Below are 20,644 nucleotides of genomic sequence, written 5' to 3'. Positions count from 1 at the left end.
GCTTTTGGGGTGCTGTATTCTTGACTTCCTCTTTCAGCTTTTTGTGGTGCTGTTCTTTTCCCTTCCTGCCTAGCCAGGACTTGATTATAATCAATTTGCTGGATTCTGAAGCCTCCTCCCCAGCCTTGTTTGTTTCTCCTAATCTGCAGTGGGCTGGAAATAAGATCACTTACCATGATTTGATAAGACTGTTTGTGACTAAGAGTTAGTAATCTCTGAGTTAGGACCTGAAGAGCCCTTGTACTGCAGAAGTGCAGATGTACATGGGGCTTATATATTTGCTACTCAGAGCTTCTTCCTGTTTTTCCTGCTTGGGAGAGGTCAGATAACACTCAGGGTTTGGAGGAGGTGCTCAATCTGGAGAGCCTCTGTGTGGTAGAGAAGAGCTGATCTACCTTTGTGTGGCTAAACTACAGCAGTGTCTGTTCTGCAGGTACACATTCCACCAACTTCATTTTGGCTAAACACTTGAAATGCTTCCACCTAAGCTAGCTTATCCAGAGGCTAGCTACAAAGCTCAGGCCAATCTCTATAAAGGCAAGTTCCACCAAGACTGTGTTGTACCTTCATTTGAGCAGAGAAAGAAGAGGGAGTAGGAACCAAGACTGAGACCAGAATATCTGGGCTCTGGGCTCTGATTCCCTCATTTGCAAAATTAGAGTGACAACATGATATGATGTAAACAAAAAGCATTCGGATTAGATCTGGGTTCTAATCCTCACTCAACCACTCACTCACTAGGTGACCTCTGTACCTCAATTTCCTCATCTGTACAATGGGAATTATAATACCTACTATATCAGGTGGTTAGAAGAATTAAATAGATTGTGTGGAGTGACCATGCCAGGCATAGAGTAGAAATAGGTCATTAGGTGACATCTGTTAGTATTAGGAAGAGATGTTACAGTCTTCTTGTTTGGGGAACTTTTAAATAGGAAGTCCAGTTTCTCAGGAGGGGAAATGCATAGACTTCATTCCATTGTCACTTAGAAAAGAGTGATTTAGAACTGGTATGGTGTGGGGTGCCTGGGTGCCTCAGTCAGTTAAGTGTCTGCTTTAGGCTCAGGTCACAATCCCAGGGTCCTGAGATCGAGCCCCGCATCAGGCTGCCTGAGCCTGCTTCTCCCTCTCCCTGTTGCTCCCCCTGCTTGTGCTCTTTCTCTGTAAAATGAATAAATAAAATCTTAAAAAAAAAAATAGTATGGAACTTTTAACTACCTAGGCAAGGTTACCTCTTGACTAAATTATACCCTTTATCCAGTGGGAGGTAAGGGAAATCTTTTGCCTTTTCAAACTCTGTGCCATGGGCTAGGGGGAGGGGAGTACAGGTACGTAGGACCCAAATTTTGCCCTCAACAAACTCAGCTCAGGAGGGAATATAAGACAGTAATTTCAATAATTTCTACATGAGGCAGAAAGAGACCCTATCTATGCAGGATAAATATTGTTCTATGGGTTCTCATATCCAAGGCAGGGCCCCAGAGATAGGGTAACCACCCAATTTATTGTCCAAACTGGGACTGTCCAGGGTAGTAGGCATAAACCAGACCCATCCAGGGTGAACTGGAACATATGTGGTCACCCAGCCCAGCGGGTCCTATAAAATTGATGGAACTAGTTTTAGGTTCTTCTGTATTAAATTGGAGAGTCATGAATATTAGCATTAGAGTGAACTGGGGGGTTTTGGTTCTTTGACCACATGAAATGCTTATTCTCTTTTTTTCCCCATTTAATCTATATAACTCTATTTTTTTACTTAAATTCAATTAGCCAACATATAGAGTACATCATTAGTTTCAGCTGTAGTGTTCAATAATTTGTTAGTTGCATATAACAATACCCAGTGCTCATCACATCACATGCCTTCCTTAATACAACTCTTTTTAAGTGGTGGGCTTATTGTCCATATTTTTTCAGTTGAGAAAACTGAGATTCAAGAGCAAGTACAACCACCTGTGCATTTGAACCCCTCTTTTCTTCCATAGCCCAGAGGTCATCAATCAATGAAAGTCTTTCTCTTTGTACTTATCCCCTTCCTTTTAGAATCTTTCCCTAATACTATAAACATGCTCAGGTCTCACATAGCCTTTAGAAAATCATCTCACCTACAGTTACTCTCTACTAACCATTTGGTGTCTGTCTTTCCTTTATCAACCAGTCTCTGGGAGGACCAGCAGACACTTGCTACATTCATGGCCTCCTCCTTACATCTTGAACTCACTCTCCAATGGCTCTGCCAAAGGAAGACAGTATAGAGATTGCCTAAAGTCATATATTCTTGAGTCAGACAAACCTGCATTTCTGCCACTGACTACCTTTGCACCCTTGAATCAAAAACTTTTCTATAACCCTTAGTTCCTGTCTGTAAGTAGAATTATAGCACCACTGTCTGAGGACAGTTGCAAGGATTCTGGGATGAAATGCTTGTTCTTCTTACCTTCAAAAAAAAAAAATGTCCACAGCAGATTATTAAAGGTTAAAAAAATATAAAATTGGGGCACCTGGGTGGCTCAGTTGGTTAAGCCTCTGCCTTCGGCTCAGGTCATGATCCCACGGTCCTGGGATCGAGCCCCGCATCAGGCTCTCTGCTCAGCAGGGAGCCTGCTTCCCCGCCCCCCCCCCCGCCCCGCCTGCCTCTCTGCCTACTTGTGATCGATCTCTCTCTCTGTCAAATAAATAAATAAAATCTTTAAAAAAAAAATACAAAATTGCAATAGTAAGCTCTAATTTTGAAGAACAGGTATGCATAAGAGATATATATGTGCTTTGTAGGATTGTGTGTAGGATATACATACATGCTAGTATGTATATATATTTAAGGAGAGAGAGAGACATATAACAATATTAAATGTAGTTTCCTGAGTTGCTAAGCTGTTGATACCTTTCCTACTTTGTACTATTTTGTGATTTCAAATGTGTAATAACTTTTAAAAATTAAAAAAGTTCTTTACAAAATAGTACTAAATACTCACTAGTTTATAAACATCTTCAAAATAGAGAGGTATGTTATTGTTCGGCTAGGAACGCCTTTTTCTCTCACCTTCTTACCATCCCCTAGCGAACCCCCAGCCTCCTTTCTTCACCTGGATAACTTCTCTTCCCCCCTTCAAAACTCTCATCTTTTGGGATGCTCTCTTCATGCCCAAACTGAACTAAGCTCCCCTCTGCCTTCTGTATCACCCTGTTATAACTCTAACATAGCATTTATCTCAGATAGCACTTTATATATCTGTTTTTGTCGCTTTCTTCATCAGAGTGAGTCAGGGACCATAACTGATTCATTTTTGTGTCTCCAAATGAATCCTAACACATAACAGATGTCAGTAAACATTTGTGAACTAACTGGCCTTGTCGTACCTCCTCTCACCCCTCACCGATGGCCCAGCACATAGTAGGTGCATTATATGTTTAGTAAGCTGTGTAGATGATTGAGGGAGGGAAAGAAAACACCAAGGTGATATTGGTGACTCCTGGCATTTGTTGCTAATGGGAGGGTTTGTGTTGCTGTCCCCCCAGTCCTGGTAACCCGAGAGGATGACTTCAACAACCGACTGAACAACCGTGCCAGCTTCAAGGGCTGCACAGCCCTGCACTACGCTGTCCTTGCTGATGACTACCGCACTGTCAAGGAGCTGCTTGATGGAGGTGAGCGCATGGGGGAATGCGGTTGGGGGTTGGCAGAGAAAGAGTATTTGGCAACCTCTCCACTCTGGAAGATCCATGCTTCTGCAGAGCTCTGTTCCCCTCGCAGAGCGGGAAATGCCCAGAGGGTGGCTCCACCTCATGAGAGTGGCTCTGAGATGTGTGATTTGCCTTCGTGTGGCTGGAATGTGTTCTTTGGCTATGTGTGTGTCACGCACCACACCATGCTGCCTGTCTGCATATGCTCTGAGTTGCTCTGAGTTTTTTTGATTGTGCCTCTCTCCAGAAGTGTCCTCTTTTCTCCCCTGTGACCTCCAGAGCAGGGCTAGTGGAACAAGGAGGGAAGCCCTTCAACTCTCTACCAGTGCAGGTCTCAGAGACATTCTCCTTGATCCCATGCCCCAACCACAGTCTAAATTAGGCCCCTTTCATTACTCTGGATCATGGCACGCTATTCTTTCCCATCATCACTCTTGTCACAATCTGGAATTATTTTCATGTGTTCAGTAGCCTTCTTCTTAACTTGACCTACTCCCTAAAGGCCACTGATTTGTCCCCAGCACCTAGTATAGTACTTGGCATAAAGTAAGCAGTCAATAAATCTTTCACTGATTGAATACCCTCCCTTTGGAGAGTGTTGGTTTAATTGGAGGGACAGTATGTGCCATCCCCCAGTTTGGGCTGGGCTCATCCTATGTTGGTCTGGTACAGAGTTATCTGCCACCCTGTCAGATACTTCCCAAGCTCTCACCTTCCCTCCCACTTCCCCTTATCCCATTCTGGCCTCTCCTTGGGGTAGGGAGAGAAGCATCTTACCTAGGTGTGTCGTGCCCAGGCCTCTGAGTGAGTATGGCACATGACTATCTCTTTATGCCCTTGCTGCCACTTCTTGAGGGCCTAGGGACCTTCTCTTGGGCCTGGATACCGAGGGCCTCCTTGTTGGTGGTCATTCTTCATAGAGCCTGGGAACCGGAAGCCGCCTCAGAAGTCCTCTGAGTAACCCTGACAGGAACCTTCAACAGCTGGCAGGCCGGCATTTCCTTGGACCCTAGCAATGACTGAAGGAACCGTGTTTCTTCCCCAGGAGTCCATTCCATTTTAATTCTTCTCTAACTGGTTAAAACATCTTTTTTAAATACGCTGTGATTTTCTTCTCTGTAATTTCTGCCAACTGTCCTCTGCAGCCTAATCACTTTTTCAAAATCCAGTATTCAAAGAAAGTTCTTTCAGTCCCAGAGCCTTTCCTTCACAGCCTAACATTCCCAGATAATGTTCTAGTCCTTGTCATGTGATTGGGCTGGAGGGGTTTCTCAGTAATCCCCAAGTCCTGCCACCTTCTGTCAGCCACAGCCACACTGGCTTAGAACTTAGGCCTGACCCATACCCCCAGCCTAGGCGATCTGCCCCAGAGCAGCAGAGTGTGGCTGGCTCTGGGGCATGAACACTGTGAGGTGTAGGACTTCTCATGGATGTGGTGACAGTGCCTGGGGTGACTGATGCTTTCAGAGCAAGAGCTCACTGCTTTCAGAAACAGAGACTTAGAAAACTTGTCTCCAAGCAAGGTGCTGCTGACTTTATCCTTTGGAAAGACTTCAGGCAAGACATTTGCAGCTAAGAATTGGAGCATTCGCCATAGGGCTTGTTTCTGCTGAGCCTTAAAATCAGTCAGTACTCCCAGCCATTGTCCAGTGGTTTACATTCCCTGCTTCTCGTCAGCCCCCAAACAGGGAATTCACTCTAAAGAGAGACCCTCACCCAGCCTTCCAGATCGAACACCTTTGAAATGAAGATGCACAGGCCTTTTATGAACCATCCTCCACCCTCACCACCCCAGGCCAAGGCTGGTCCTTTGAGCCATTCCAGGGGCATGGTTCCTGCCTGTTGGCTTGGAACAGATGCCCTTAGCCCCCAACTTTACAGTTCGCCCACCTGCCTTTTTACCCAGCATCTATTTACACCCCCTGCCTTAATCTCCCAGCCTCAAGGGCCAAAACTATTAACCCACTTATTTCTCCTTTCCTGACCTGAACAAGTGGCCGTCACTCAGGGCCTGCAGGCCTGACAACTTCTATCCCCCCTACCCCCCTTGACCTCTCTTGGTCTGCCTGTGTGTGTGACCAACCAACCGAGAGGCAAGATCCTGCTCTCTTGTCCTAGGGGCTATTTCCAGTCACATTTCCAAGGTCTTGTGACCTCAGCTGACCTCCTCCTGAGGGTTTCAGGGAAGGCAGAAGGGCCTGCCTTCCTGCCCGATGAGCTTTCTCAGCCTATATTTGCCACTGGCTTTGCTGCAGCAACTCTAGAGGGACACTCTCTGGGAGATCCAAGGCAGGCCTAGGCATAGGGGCAGCCTGTGCTCACGAGGTCCACACAGAACCCTTGTCTTTGAAATTGCTGAGTGTCCACAGGGCTTTAGTTACCCCATATGAGAGCTAGGAGGAGGTCCAGGCAGCTGCATCAGTCTATTAACGTGGGCAGTTCTCTGATCCTTTCAGAGGCAGCGTGGAGTAATAGAAAGGACACTGCGGACCTCAAAGTCAGGCCAACCTGGGTTTAAATCCTACCTCCCCCACCTACTAGCTGTTTTGCCTTGGATATGTTGCCTTAACTCTCTAGGCCTCAGTTTTCTTGTCTGTCAGATAACACCTGGGAAGTATCACAGGGGTAACATGGGGACTAGTGATAATGCCTGTATATGCCCAGATATGTGGTAAGTGCACCATGATTGTATAAAGATGTCAAGCTCTCCTCCTGACAGGTATAAGCCTCCTATTTCCTCCTTATGTAAAACCTGTGCTCCTGCATAAAGACTTCATTCTCTTTAAGCCACAACTTCTCCATCCTGCCTAAAACAACCATCGTGTTCCCTCTCTTCTCATTTAGATCCCTCTCTCAGGAAGCTTCTCTTGGTGCTCTGGTCCAGTCTCACAGCACCACCTCTGAGCTCTTGCATTGTTAGGCTGGGTGCTTAGCACAGGTCATTTCTTCATCTTTAGGAGGTCCTGTAACATAGTGGAAAGAACACAAGCTTGGGAGTCTTGGGTTTACTTTAGTTCTGCATTGTCACTGTGGGCTAGGTAGTTGTCATTTCTGAACCCGTGGACTTCAGGGCATCCTAAGATGATCAGGCAAATTGACCCTGACCCTGAGAGATTCTCAGACTGGTAGAGGAGATAGATATGGAAACAGGCAGTGACAGCTGGGTGGGTTTCTGGTGGGGGACTGGACAGGGGCTCTGGGAACATAAAGGAGGAAATACCCTAGTGAGTAAAGATGTGGAGTCAGTTATAGAAAGCCTGGGCCTAGGGGGCAGGGGTGTGTGTGTGTGTGTGTGTGTGTGTGTGTGTGTGTGTGTGCGCGCGTGCACTTAAACCTTATTAGGAAGAGTAATGGGAGGCATAAAGAATAGCATGGAGGACTTTAGGAGAAGGCAGGGAAAAATGAAGGGGGAGAAAAGGGAATGGGAGATGAACCATGAGAGACTATGGACTCTGGGAAGAAAACTGAGGGTTTTACAAGGGGGGGAGAATAGGGGAATGGGTGAGCCCGGTGATGGGTATTAAGGAGGGCATGGATTGCATGGAGCACTGGGTGTTATATGCAAACAGTGAATCATGGAACACTACATCAAAAACTGATGTCCTGTATGGTGACTAACATAACACAATTTTTTAAAAAAAAAAAGGGGGGAAGGATAATGGGAGTTTGCCTCAGTTTTATGTGGTTGGGTTCTGAGTTCTGAATTCACAAGGACCAGTTTTCTACTCCTGAGCTCCACACAGAAGTGGACGTCTTTGTGGTTCTCATTCTGTGACTGTGCTGCTTCTGCCTGTGTTGTTGGCTAATAAACTAAAACGCTCTGCCTCAGCACTTGACTGCCAAGTACAAGAGAAGGTTGGAGGGAGGTAGGGTAGGAGAGACAGGATGACTAGGAAGAGGAGTAATCAGGGAGGGTGGGGAGTTGCCTCCCTTAAGCCCCTAGCGCTGTCTACCTGTATTTCTAGGGCTCCTCAGGGGCTTTCGCAGCTCTTTCCTCCCAGGGATGTGATCTCTCTGCCAGATCCATCTTCCTGAGACATACCTCCAATCTTGGCAGCCTTTCTCAACCAGGGTTCCTCTGGAGCATTGAGCCCTAATGCTGTAAGGCAGCCATGTACACATGGAATAACTCTTCTCCCAGGCATCTAAAATGGTACAAGTTATGCACCATTCTTGGGAGAATTGAAAAAATCGTTACATAGTTTCCTGTGTGTGGTTCAGAGGAGAAGCCCAGTTGAGGAAAGCTGCAAGGCAAGAGCATGAACTGTGGAGTCAGGATCTGAATGCCAGCCTTGCCACCAAATAGCCTGTGGTCTTGGGCCAACTACGGACTGCTCTGAGGTTCTCTTTCCTCATCTGGAAATGGGAGTGTGCCACCTACTCTCTCATGTCAGGAGTAGGGCATGTGTAGGTTCTACAGGGGAGGCACTTTATGGATAATACTTGTTGTTATTAACTTCAAAAACACTCAGTGCTTACTTGTTAAAAAAATAAATACAAAATAGGGGCTCCTGGCTGGCTCAGTCTGTAGAGCATGCAACTCTTGATCTTGGGGTTGGAGCCTCGTGTTGGGTGTGGAGATTACTTAAAGAAAATAAAAGTCTAAAATAAATACATATATACATACACACATGCACACACACACACATATATATATATACACAATATAAAAAGAATCCTACTCATCCTAACTTTTTAACCTGATTTTGGAGACATTCTAGTCTGACCCTCACCTAACTTTTTTCCCACTGCTACCCCAATATCCAGCTATACAGTAATGTCGCCCCAGAGTTCCTACCTTGATGCCTTTACTCATGCAGGTTTTTCTGCCAGTCAGTCCACATCTTCAGTGCCACTTCCCTTCTGAACTCTTCCCTGCTTCCTGGGATTTGGGTCCAGTTCCTGCTACTAGACTGAGGTAGATTGAGGGTGAAAACAGTGTCTGATTTGCCCCTGCCTCCTTTGTCACGGTGCTCTGCACACAGTTTTGTACGTGATGGGGTGCACTGATAAATTTCTAAGGCCACTGTAGATTTTCCATTTGGAGATGTGGCACCCTTGTTTCCTGGCCCACTCGATCTTTGTGTCAGATTGTATCTGGTGTCTTAGAGCTCTACACACAAGCCACCTCTTTACAACTATCTTTGTAGTTACAGTACCACTGCCTTTTCAGTGCTTATCACCTCCAAAACACTTGGCCTTTGTGAAACCTAACAGCACTTTCCCCAGGGCTTCCCTTAGCCACTTTCCTTCTACTTAATTTCTTGGCTCTTCCTTGCCCTTCTATCCCAAGGGCATGATGGAGTCCTCAGTGTTAACCAGCCGTCATCAAATGAGTCAGATTCCTCATCAAATGAGGCAGATTCCTCTGCCTAAGGCTAAAAGCCTTCCCATTGCTGACATCTTCCCTTGAACAGCCTGTTAGTTTGTTTTGGGGGCTGGAAACTTAAAGTTCCTTTCATTGTTCCACTGCACTGTCTGTCCATCTGGCTGGACTGCCAGATGCTGAGGGAGTTGGCTTTGCCTCGGGCTGTCCTTTGGAAACTTCACCCTCTGATTCTTGCCAGCCGTGCAAAGAAGGGGAATGAGCACTGGGCTGAAGATCAGCTGTTCTGGCCCTGCTACCAGGAAATCCTTTCTCCTTTAGGCAAGTCCTTTCTTCTGTAGGCAAATCCTTTCTTCTCAGTAAAATAGGGAAGTTAGAGTAGCTGATCCCATGGACCCCTTCCAGCTCTAGCATCCTATGTAACCCCTAGGCAAGTCTTTTCATTCATTTTTCAAACACTTACTGAGTACCTCTCCTGTCATAGGTCCTACCCTAGGCACCTGGGAAATAAAGACGATCCAGACATGGTGTTTGCCCTTAAGGAACTCATAGTTGAGAGAGGAAATCAGACATTTTAACAAAGAATTGCTATCAGGTATATTAATGGAGATGTATAGGAGGTGCTGAGGGATCATAGAGAAAAGACCTTTCAGTCCCAGGGGAGAGCAGGGAAAGCATGGTGTAGGGGATGGTGTCTGCACTAAGTCTTACAAGATGAATACAAGTTTACCAGGCGGATGAGGGAGAAAGGCAGAGGGACCAGCATCTCCAGAGGCATGGAGTATGAAGCAGCATACTTCAATGCATTCAGTACATTGCAGGTGGTTCAGAAGAACTGGGTTTATAGGGTATGGATGCAAGGCTCAGAAGGCAAGAATGGAAAGCAGGAGCCAATAATGGAGGCCTCTACCAAGCCCTGCTCAGGAAATTGGACTTTATCCTCCAGGGGGAAAGGATTAAAATTTAGGGGAGGGAAAGATTGGATTTATATTAATGTGAAAAATGGTTTAGGAGTTTCAAAAATGTTTATCAGTAATTGAATGGGTAAATAAATTATGGAATGTTCACACAGTGGAGTAATCAATTGAATGAATGACACGAATGACTCTCACAAACCTAGCATTCTGGACACAAGCCAGACATAAAAGAGTACTTACTGTATGACTACATTTACATACAGAGTTCAGAATAGACAAAACTAACCAGTGCTATAAGAAGTCAGCATAGTGGTTACCCTCAAGTAGGCAGGTAGTGACTGGGAGAAGACACCAAGGGGCTTCTGGGATGAGTAATAGTCTATTTCTTTATCTAGATCCTGGTTGTGCAGCTGTATCTACCTTGATGAGAATTCTTTGAGCTATGCCCATCTGTATTCTTTGTACTTTTCTGTATATGTTATACTTAAAACAAAGGTTAAGAAAATGGAAAAACATGGATAGGAAGGGGCATGGTTGGAGAAAGGGGAAATATTTCATTTAAAAGCTTTGCAATTGTTTAGGTGAGGCCTAAGCCAAGGCAGTTGCAGTGGGAAGGGAGAGAAGACTGATCCCAGAAAGAGTCAGGAGTAGAATCCATAGGATCAGACCGTGAGAGAGAAGAAGTCAGGATGAGGTCCAGGTTCTGGGTTGGATGACTGAGTAGATGGCATGTACTTGGGCAGAGATAGGAAATATAGGATTGGAGGTACAGGGGTATGACCAGGGCTATTTTGAACATTTCCTCCTTTCCTACTTTTTAGATTCCATGGCCCAGTGTTCTGATGATTCCCTTGCTGCTTTTTCCCTTCTTTGCACCCATCTGATGAAACACTGACTAACCCTGGTTAAACCCAGTTTCTTTTTACTTCATGTCTGTATCAGGAGAACTGAATATTGCTGGAGAAAAAAATCACACAGCCATGCTAAGTGGACTCACTTCGCATTTACAACCGTAAATCTCACTGTCATCCACCCCACCGTACTTGTGAGTACAGTCACCATCTTATTCTAGAGCCTTTTTTATACCTTCGTTTTCCTCAGACCTCCAGTCCTCTTCTCCAGCTACCAAGCCAATGACCCCACCTCACGCTTCCTACAGAAAATATATTGTAGTCAGAAGGGAACTACCTCATCTTCCCACTGCTTCCATTGGCCTACCCCCATCTGTACTTGAATGCCACCCTCCTTCCTCTGCAGTTCCTAAGACCAAACCTGCATTTGAGCTCAGGCTCCTGTTTCCTCTGCTTCTCAAGGACTTTGCCCTTCCAGTTATCCCTTATCTCTCCTGCATTATCTTTGTTACCCTCTCCGCTGGCTGATTCCAGTCAGCATAAAAATATGCTCTGCAATCACCCATCTTAAACAAGAAAGCTAACTAAAAATTTCCTGAGCCGTATATCTCCGTGCAACTGCCACCTCATTTCTGTCCCATCCCTTCATGGCAAAAGTCCTGAAAAAGAATGATCCCTATTCACTTAATCCACTCCCCCAGCTCCTGTTTTTCCCTCCATCTCAGTGTCAACTTGGCCAAAATATGCATGCATCTGCTTTTCTCCCCAAATTGGCATCTGCCAGGTCTTCCACATCTCAATAAATGATATCATCATCTACATAGTTTTCAGGCCCCAAATCCTGGCATCATCCTTGAATTCTCTTTTTTCCTTATATTCCCTGTCAAGTCCTTCAGTAAGTCCTGTCAGTTGTACCTCTAAAGCACATCTTGAACCCATTCCTACTTTCCCATTTCCATTAGTGCAGCTCTAGTCCCAAGGTGATGACCAGCACAGCTTCTTGGCTAGTCCCACATTTCCATTTTTGTCTTCCCAGATCCATCCTCCAAATTATAGCCAAGGAGATCTTTTTAAAACATAAATCTGGGGCACCTGGGTGGCTCAGTGGATTAAAGCCTCTGCCTTCAGCCCAGGTCATGATCCCAGGGTCCTGGGATTGAGCCCTACATTGGGCTCTCTGCTCAGCGGGGAGCCTGCTTCCCTTCCTCTCTCTCTGCCTGCCTCTTGGCCTACTTGTGATCTCTGTCTGTCAAATGTGCTCTCTCTCACTCTCTGTCAAATAAATAAATAAAATTTAAAAAAAATAAATCTTAGTCAATCAGTCTTGTCATTGTTCTACTTAAAACCTTCCACTGGTATCACCCACACCAAAATGAAATCCAAACTCCTTACCAGAGCCTGTAAGGCCCCAAAGAACCCAGACCCTGCCTGCCTATGTGACCTCATCTCTAGCCACTCCCCACCCTTGTTCATAGTTCTCCAGTTACATACTGGCCTACTCTTACCCCTCAGGTGCACTGAACTCCTTCCCTTGGCAGGGCCTCTATACCTACCTCTCCCAGTTATTGGGATCATTTCCCCCTTGGGAATTCAGGTCTCAACTCACATGTCCCCCTCCTCAGAGAGGCCTTCCCTGAGCACTCTAGTAAAATAGTTCCCCCAGTCACTTTCTCTCATATTATCCCGTTTTTCCTTCTTTCTGCCATTTATCAGTCCCTAAAATGATCATGTTTATTGGTTCATCATCCCTCTCTTCCCCACTAAAATGTAAGCCATGTCTCTTTATTTTGCTGCTATATTCATATCTCCTAGGGAAAAAAAAAAACCACTCACAGTTGGCTTATGGTAGGTGATTAATAAATAGCTGTTGACCAATCAAGGAACCTGGGGGACACTCTCGGAGAGGTGTGTAGCGGACAGTTGGATAAATGGGTCTGAGGCTCAAGAAGAAAAGACTGCTAAGTTGGGCATGAAAATTTCAGAGCTGTTGGTTTCTTGGGGGCAGTGGAAGTCTGTGAGTTGCCCATGGAGAGCTGTAGAGCTAAAGATACCCAAGGACACAACTGAAAGAACCTACATTTCAGATGTGAGCATGGGAAGAGCAAGTGCAAGAGATATAAGGAAACTGAAGGGGTAAAGGGGAACAGGAGTGGAGAATGGGTTGCTTTAAGGCAGCACTTTGCTCAAACAATCTATGAAAGATCTGTTTCTTTTTGTTGTTGTATGAATTGGCAATCTGTCATGAACCAATACTTTTGTAAAAAACAATAAAAATAAATTACTGGAAAAATTATATTTTAAAAAGGCATACAAAATAGAGGCTTGAATTTGTCATTAGGTTCAACAGATATAAAATTATCCTAAGTTGCTATAAAAGTTTCCAGACAATCCACTGTACTTTCCTCATCAAGAACTGGTATCAGGGCTCACAGACCTGTGCCAGTACATGGACCACACCTGAGACATCACTGCCCTGATGGTATGCCTGGACAAGAAGGGAAGACAGATGAGCAGATTATAGCCTCTGCCCTCAAGTAGCTTGAAGTCCATTGGGCTATTTGGGACACACAGTCAGACTATTTAGCAGAGAGATCAGAGCACTGCCATTATGATGCAGGCACCCAGCTTGCCACCGTCTCACCTCTGTAGGACTTGTGGCATCTCTGCCATCACTTTTTTTTCATCTGTATGATGAAGAGATCATGTCAGATCAGTAGAAGCTGAAGGTTCCTCATGTTGTTTGGATATGGAGCTAAAAACCCTGCATGCCAATAAGTGTGGGAGGGATGGGGAGTGACTGTTTATGGGTACAAGGTTTCTTTGGGGCCTGGTAAAAATATTTTCAATTAGCAATAATTGCACCTCGGATAAACCTCATTAGCTACGATACTGCCACTGCACAAAGCTGGTAAAAATATTTTAAAATTAGATTATGATAATGGTTGTACAACTCTGTAAATATACTAAAAAAGCATTAAATGTATATTTTAATGGGTGAGCTTTATAGTATATAAGTTATATCTCAATAGAGCTGTTAGAAAGATAGAAAATCCTCCATGCCACTCAAAATCAGGAATGATTGGGGGTGCCCGGCTGGCTCAGTTGGTTAAGCGTCTGCCTTCAGCTCAGGTCATGATCCCAGAGTCCTGGGATCAAGCCTGCGTTGGGCTCCCTGCTCTATCCCCCTACCCCCCACCCCACCGCCCACCTCACCCCTACCCGCAAATGCTCCTGCTCTCTTTCTCTCTCTCTGTAATTTAAAAAAAACAAAGAACAAGAAATGATTGGCTTGTGTGCGTGAGTGGTTGCAGGCCAGAAAGCCAGGAGGACCCAATAGGCCCCATAGCTATTGGTAGTTAAGAGGAGCTCCTCTGTTGTATATGAAAGTTTTCTTTTAAAGAGTACTATTCAAGGGCACCTGGGTGGCTCAGTTGTTAAGCGTCTGCCATCAGCTCAGATCATGATCCCAGGGTCCTGGAATCAAGCCCCACATTGGGCTCCCTGCTCTCGGGGGGCCTGCTTCTCCCTCTCCCACTCCCTCTGCTGTGTTCCCTCTCTCACTGTGTCTCTCTCTGTCAAATAAATAAATAAAATATTTTAAAAAGAGTACTATTCAAAACTTATCTGTAAAATTTTGTTTTTGTTGTAAAACTTGTCTTTTCGCTTATTTCCTTTTATTACTTTAACAACATTTATGGCATCTCCCTATCCTTGTGAAGCTTAGACTCTGGCAGAATATAGACATTAGGCAAATAATTACAGAATTATTAGCTAATTGTCACTGAGATAAGTATTATTAAGGAAGAATAGAGGGTCCTATGAGAGCCTAACAGGGACCTGATCTGGTCTGAATCTAGAGAAGCCTTCCCTGAGTAAATGTTTTGAGACCTGAAATGTAGATCTCAGTTCATCACTTAACCTGAGAAAGTCCTATGGAGAATCATCCAGAGGGACCCAGTACTCTCGTCAGGGGCATGTGGGAATGGAGGGGTTCTGTGGTGGTAACATTTCAGTCCACATGGTAAGTAAAGGTCAACAGGGGCCCTCAGTGACCCTGAGTCCTTCCTCTGTCCTTGGCCTAGTCAGCCCCTCACCCAGTGCAGAGTAAAGAACTGTCCTTGCTAACCCCCAGGGAAAGATATTTCTGTATCCCAGATCCTGTGGATGTAGAGGAGTCACTGCATGGTTGAGTTACAGATGAGCGCCTGGCCACCAGAGCCCAAGCTCTTCAGAGCCGCCTGCCATCCAGGCACCCTCATTTCATCAAGACTGTAATCGGCTCCAAGCAGTCCTTGGATGAGCCTGGCTGGTATCCGGCATGACCTCATCACCGCCAACAGAGGCAGCTGGAGGCCAACTCTCCCCTGGGTGAAGAAGAGGTCAGCCTTAGCTGGGGCAGGTCTGTTCTCTGTCCAGTGTTCTCCTCCACCTGCACTGGGCCTGGAAACAGAGCTGAGTAGAATTCAGATTTCCTGAAGCAAGGCCATCTGCCCTTTGCTGGCCCAGTCTTGCTCCTTCAGTGAATGTGCTTGTGGACAGAATGCACAGAAAAGGGGCAGCACTGCAGCTTTAAGAAGGGATGTCAATCTGAAGGTCAAGGGCTGCAGAATAGTAGCAAAGTTCCCATCCTAGAGTCAGACTGGGGATTTGCCCAGGACCAAGTTTCCCTACCCAAAAGGAGTTGTGCTTCTAGCATTCCTGCTTTCTCTTCCTCTACACAGAGGCCTGGCAGTGTCCCAGAAGGAGCACGGCAGAGATGCTCTCTATAGGCTTATACCATAGACTCCTTCCCAAACATGGTTTTAGAAATGAATTCTTTCATTTCTAAATGAAAGTGGCAAGAAGGAGCTTGCCACTTCAGGAATCCTTCAGAAACTCCCTTTGAAGTAATGAATGCTGTTTGGTTGGAAGTGCTAAGTCAGGTTTAGGTGATCTGGCACTAATTCAGCCTTGCTGTGCAACCTTGAGGAGACCCTCCGCCTCACTGAGCCTCTAATGATCTAAAACTAGATCATTGGATTTCAATCTCAAAGCTTCCTTCTGTTTTCATATTTTGTGACTTTCAATGAATGCCTTCTGATTTATCCAATTGCAAATCTGAGAATTAATCTAATACTTAATTCAGCAACTATTAAATATTTTCCTGCAGCTGACCGCCAGTGTCCCTTTTCTAGGTTCCTCTGAACCTATGCTCTTAAAGCATCCTGAATAATTTCTTTCTTAAACTTACCACAACATGTAGTCATACAGTTATTTGATCACTAGATCTCTCCTTTGTTATATTAATGTGTTTCCTGAAGGTAGAGGGTCTGGTTCTGCAGTGTTTATATTCCCAGCATCCTGCAGTATCCTTAGCGCATGACGGGTACTCGGTAAACATTTGTTGAATAAATGTATTTATAATGGGCACTGGACGTTACAGGAAATAAAAAAGAGAAAGAGGCAGGCCCTTCTTTCAGGCTGCACCCGAGGTTGGTGCAAAGGCTCATAAACAAAGCACACTGAGAACAGTGCAGGACAGTTCAGGACTGAAATAAACTTACACCAAGGGCAGAATAAACGCATAATAAACGCATTCCCATATAATGAGGAGGGGAAGATCGTTGTTGGTGTTGTAGAAGCTTCGTGGAGGAGGGAGACTGGAGGTTGTTCCATAGGACAGGTAGAGTTCAAACAAGTAGAGGGAAGGAGGAAAGCTTTTCAGGTGCGTCAGTAACAGAAATAAGATTTGCATGTTAGAGAGGAGGAAGAAGCTGGCCCCCTGCTGGATTATGGGTAGGGAGTGTGAAGAGCCTTGGGGATGAGCAGAGGACTTAAACTCCACTTTGAAATCAATAGAGCTCCGGAGGTGACTGTCGTTTGTTTGGTGACTAGTGGTTTTTACTTTCAAAATTTTATTTTTTTTTTTAAATGTATTTTAGAGAGTGCAAGCACGCGCGCTTGAGGGTGGAGGGAGGAGCAGAGGGAGAAGGAGAGGGGGAAGCAGACTTCTGCTGAACACAGAACCTGACAGACTCGGGGCTCAGTCTTACACCCTGAGATCATGACCCAAGCTGGAACCAAGATTCAGACACTCAACCGACTGAACCACCCAGGTGCCCCAACAGTGATTTTTACTTTAAAAAATGTACAAGGTAGGGATTGGGAGGGAGACAAACCATAAGTGACTCTTAATCTCACAAAACAAACTGAGGGTTAATGGGGGGAGGGGGGTTGGGGGGGTGGGATTATGAACATTGGGGAGGGTATGTGCTATGGTGAGTGCTGTGAAGTGTGTAAACCTGGCGATTCACAGACCTGTACCCCTGGGGATAAAAATATATGTTTATAAAAAATAAAATTTAAAAAAAAAGAGAAAATTTTCAAGTTAAAAAAAAATGTACAAGGTAAACATTTTAAGCAGTACCAGAATATATATAGTGAAAAAGAAGTCTCCCTTTCACGTCCCTGGTCGTCCTCCTCAGAAGCAACCATTGTAACTTTTCTTACGTATCCTCCCTATTGCTGCTGTGAACAAACTAGCAAAAACTTAGTGGCTTAGAACAACTCAAGTTTATTATCTTAAAATTCTGGAAATGAGTCTAGAATGGATCTCAGTGGACTAAGAGCAAGGTGTCAGGAGTACATTACTTTTTGGAGACCCAGAGAAAATCTGTTTTCTTGCCTTTTCTAGTTTCTAGAGCCTGCCCACATTCCTTGTCTCGTAGTCCCCTTATGTCTTCAAGCTGGCAGTGGTCAGTTGGTCTTTCTCCTTTTTCATTCTGACATTGAGTCTTCTGCCTCCCTTTTTCACTTTTAAGGACCCTTACGATTACATTGTGCCCACCTGAATAATCCAGGGTAATCTTGCCTTCTCAGAGTCAGCTGATTAGCAACCTTAATTCTATCTACAACCTTAATTCCCCTTTGCCAGGTGATTTAGCACAATCACAGGTACTAAGGATTCGAATGTGGATATCATTGGGGGGGCATTATTCTGCCTACTAGACTTTCAGAGATATGTTTTATTTTTCTTCCTGTTTTGAATAGTTAATACTAGTACACAGTACAAAATTCAAAAGTTTTCAGTTAACGGTCTTACTCCCACCCCATCACAAACCCAAGTGGTTTCTCCACTGTATTTTTATGACTTCTTTTTTAAAAGATTTTATTTATTTATTTGTCAGAGGCGGGGGGTGCGTACATGTAAGCACAAGCAGGGGGAGTGGCAGACAGAGGGAGAAGCAGCCTCCCTGCTGAGCAAGGAACCTGATACGGGACTCAGTGCTAGGACCCTGGAATCATGACCTGAGCTGAAGGCAGACATTTAACCCACTGAGGCACCTAGGTGTCCCTCTTTATTACTTTTTCCCTTAAAATTAATAAGCAGTCTGTGGGGAGACAGTTTTAAGACTATGCAGCTATCCTGCTCCTCATCAAAATTTCCCTCTGGACTTAGCTTCCATTGATGATTTTTTTTTTTCCATTGATGATTCCTTCCTGAACCAGTCTTTTATGCAGTGGTTGCAAAATGAGTGTTTTACAACTTTCCCAACTCCAGCACTCACTCCACATTGACCACTCAGCATCTGTCATCCTGTGGTAAACAAGAGTCCTTTCTTCCACATTTATTTATCTGTTGTGAAAATGTGCTCATGGCTACTATTGCTTTAATTGTTCTGTAACTCATTACTGTTCTTTGTTACGTTGTGCTAAAATGCTAAAACTGTCTCAGATTTGGCCAGTGTGGCATACCCCAATTTATTTTTTTATTTTTATTTTTATTTTTTTAGCATTTCCGTATTTCCTGGCAGAACAGGATGTTCCCCTCTTGTGTCCACCTTGCTGCTGCCCTGGAATCAGCCATTTCTCTCAGAAGCCTTAAGACTTTTTTTTTTTTGTCACAGAGAGAGAGATCACAAGCAGGCAGAGAGAGAGGGGGAAGCAGGCTCCCCGCTGAGCAGAGAGCCCGATGTGGGGCTTGATCCCAGGACCCTGAGACCATGACCCGAGCTGAAGGCAGAGGCTTAAACACTGAGCCTCCCAGGCACCCCGCCCTAAGACTTTTTAATGAGCAGTTGTATTATATGCTGAAACCTGAGTACCACGTTTGCTTATTACCCCTTCTGTTGAGAGGACCAGGAAATATATATGGTTATATACACATGTGCATACATGTATGTGCATATACATATTTATACACATATGCATATTGCATGTACATATTTTTGAAATCCTGAATACCACTACCTCCCATTCCAGTCCATTCCCACCGGGTTCTTCTTTGTCTTCACACATTTCTGCTTTATATGCCCCTTCTTCTGTAGGGAGAATGCTGGCTCCAAACAGCACTGGATACATTTGCTCATTTTCTTACTCCTGTAATACATCTAAGAAGGCTTCATCCTTGCCTCACCTGTTCTACTCTAGAAAACAGACCTACTAAATGGAGTTCAGATCAGGGTTTGTTTGCAGTTCTCATGCCTACTCCATCCAAGGCTAAGAGTATAGAGTCAAATGCTAGCTTCAAAAGTTACTTGGGTGGTATTTTTTCCCCTTCATTGTGTTAATCATTTGAAATACAGTTGGGTTAATTTTTCAATTCACTTCTAGTTTTTAGGCTTTTCTACCTTACCTGTTTTTGTTTTAATTTTGTTGTTTGAACTATATAGAAAGATATATTCAGAAAAGTAAAACTCTCTCCTGTATCCCTTTTTACCCTTTTTCTGCGCCCCTCAGTAACCCTGACCCCATGTTTCTTTGTATAAGTAAATTATATGTATTTTTAAATTTACCCTTTTTTCCTACACAAGAGGTAGCACATGATATATGCTCTTCTGCAGTCTGCTTTTTTTACATAACCATATTTCCTGGCAATCACACGATAGCAGTTCACAGAGGTCTTCCTTGTTCTTTTTTATAGCTGCATAGTATTCCACTGTATGTTTTTATTGTATTTCCTAGGCTTAGACATTGAGTTTTCCAGTATTCTTTTAGTTACCAATAATGCTACAGTGAATAACCTCTTACACGTATATTTGGGATTATTGGAGGTATGTCTTTATAGTTAAGTCCTAGAAGTGGTATTGCTGGGTCAAGGGGTAGATGTATATGTCCTTTAGTTAGATATTGTGAATTTCTCCTCCACAGAAGTTGTACCATTTTGCATTCCCACTAACAATGTTATATGAAAGTGCCTTTTTTTCTCACCTCTCCCAACAGAGTGTATTGTCAAGCTTTTAGATTTTTGCCAATCTGGTAGGTGAGAGATAGTATCTTAGCATAGTTTTAGTTTGATTCTCCTGTTATGATTAAAGTTAAGAGCCATTTTGTATCTCCTGTGAATTGTCTTTTCATGTCTTTTGCCTGTTTTTCTATAGGACTTTCGGTCTTTTTCTTTTTCTTGATTTTTGAAATTTCTTTGTATGTTAAGGATGCAGCCTTTTATCTGTGATCTATATTGCAAATATTTTCTCCCACCTTGGACTGATATGTTTTTAATACTTACCATATAATTTTGATACACAGCCAGGATTGCAAACCACTGGAGTAGTTTAAACTGTGCCAACTGGAACAGTTTCTTAAAGGAGAGTACATACAGAGAAAGGATCATGAGCTGAGGACTCAGCCTTGGATGTTACCCATAACCTGAGACAGAAGAATGAACAGGAACCTGCATAGGAGATAAAGTCATGGGTGTTAGGTATCATGAAAATCAAAGTGGAAAGAATCGAAAGGAGGAAGGATTGGTCAGCAGCACTGACTACTGTAGCCATGATGAAGAAGAAAGAGTTGTTGGGTATGCTAATGAGGTCCATACCTCTGCCTTCCAACACTGCTTCATTCCCGTTTGTTCAGACTGAGAGAAGACTCTCCTGATCTCTTTGATT

The 20,644-nt window shown here is 44.2% G+C and overlaps 1 protein-coding gene across 3 annotated transcripts in view; it reads left to right on the top strand.

The window, feature by feature from the left end:
• The window catches only part of LOC111159438 (ClpB homolog, mitochondrial AAA ATPase chaperonin), a 167,823-nt gene that overhangs the window by 95,359 nt on the left and 51,820 nt on the right, over window positions 1–20,644 (top strand). For all 3 annotated transcript variants that reach the window (XM_022521917.1, XM_022521918.1, XM_022521916.1), the window contains one exon: window positions 3,517–3,645. In XM_022521917.1, coding sequence (XP_022377625.1) covers window positions 3,517–3,645 — 129 coding nt within the window. The remainder of the gene's footprint in view (window positions 1–3,516; window positions 3,646–20,644) is intronic.

Source organism: Enhydra lutris, unplaced genomic scaffold, assembly GCF_002288905.1.
Source record: "Enhydra lutris kenyoni isolate GAN:26980312 unplaced genomic scaffold, ASM228890v2 scaffoldscaffold68, whole genome shotgun sequence".
Classification (NCBI taxonomy): domain Eukaryota; kingdom Metazoa; phylum Chordata; class Mammalia; order Carnivora; family Mustelidae; genus Enhydra; species Enhydra lutris.
Note: the sequence above shows the minus strand (reverse complement) of the source record. Positions and strands in the feature narration are given on the sequence as shown.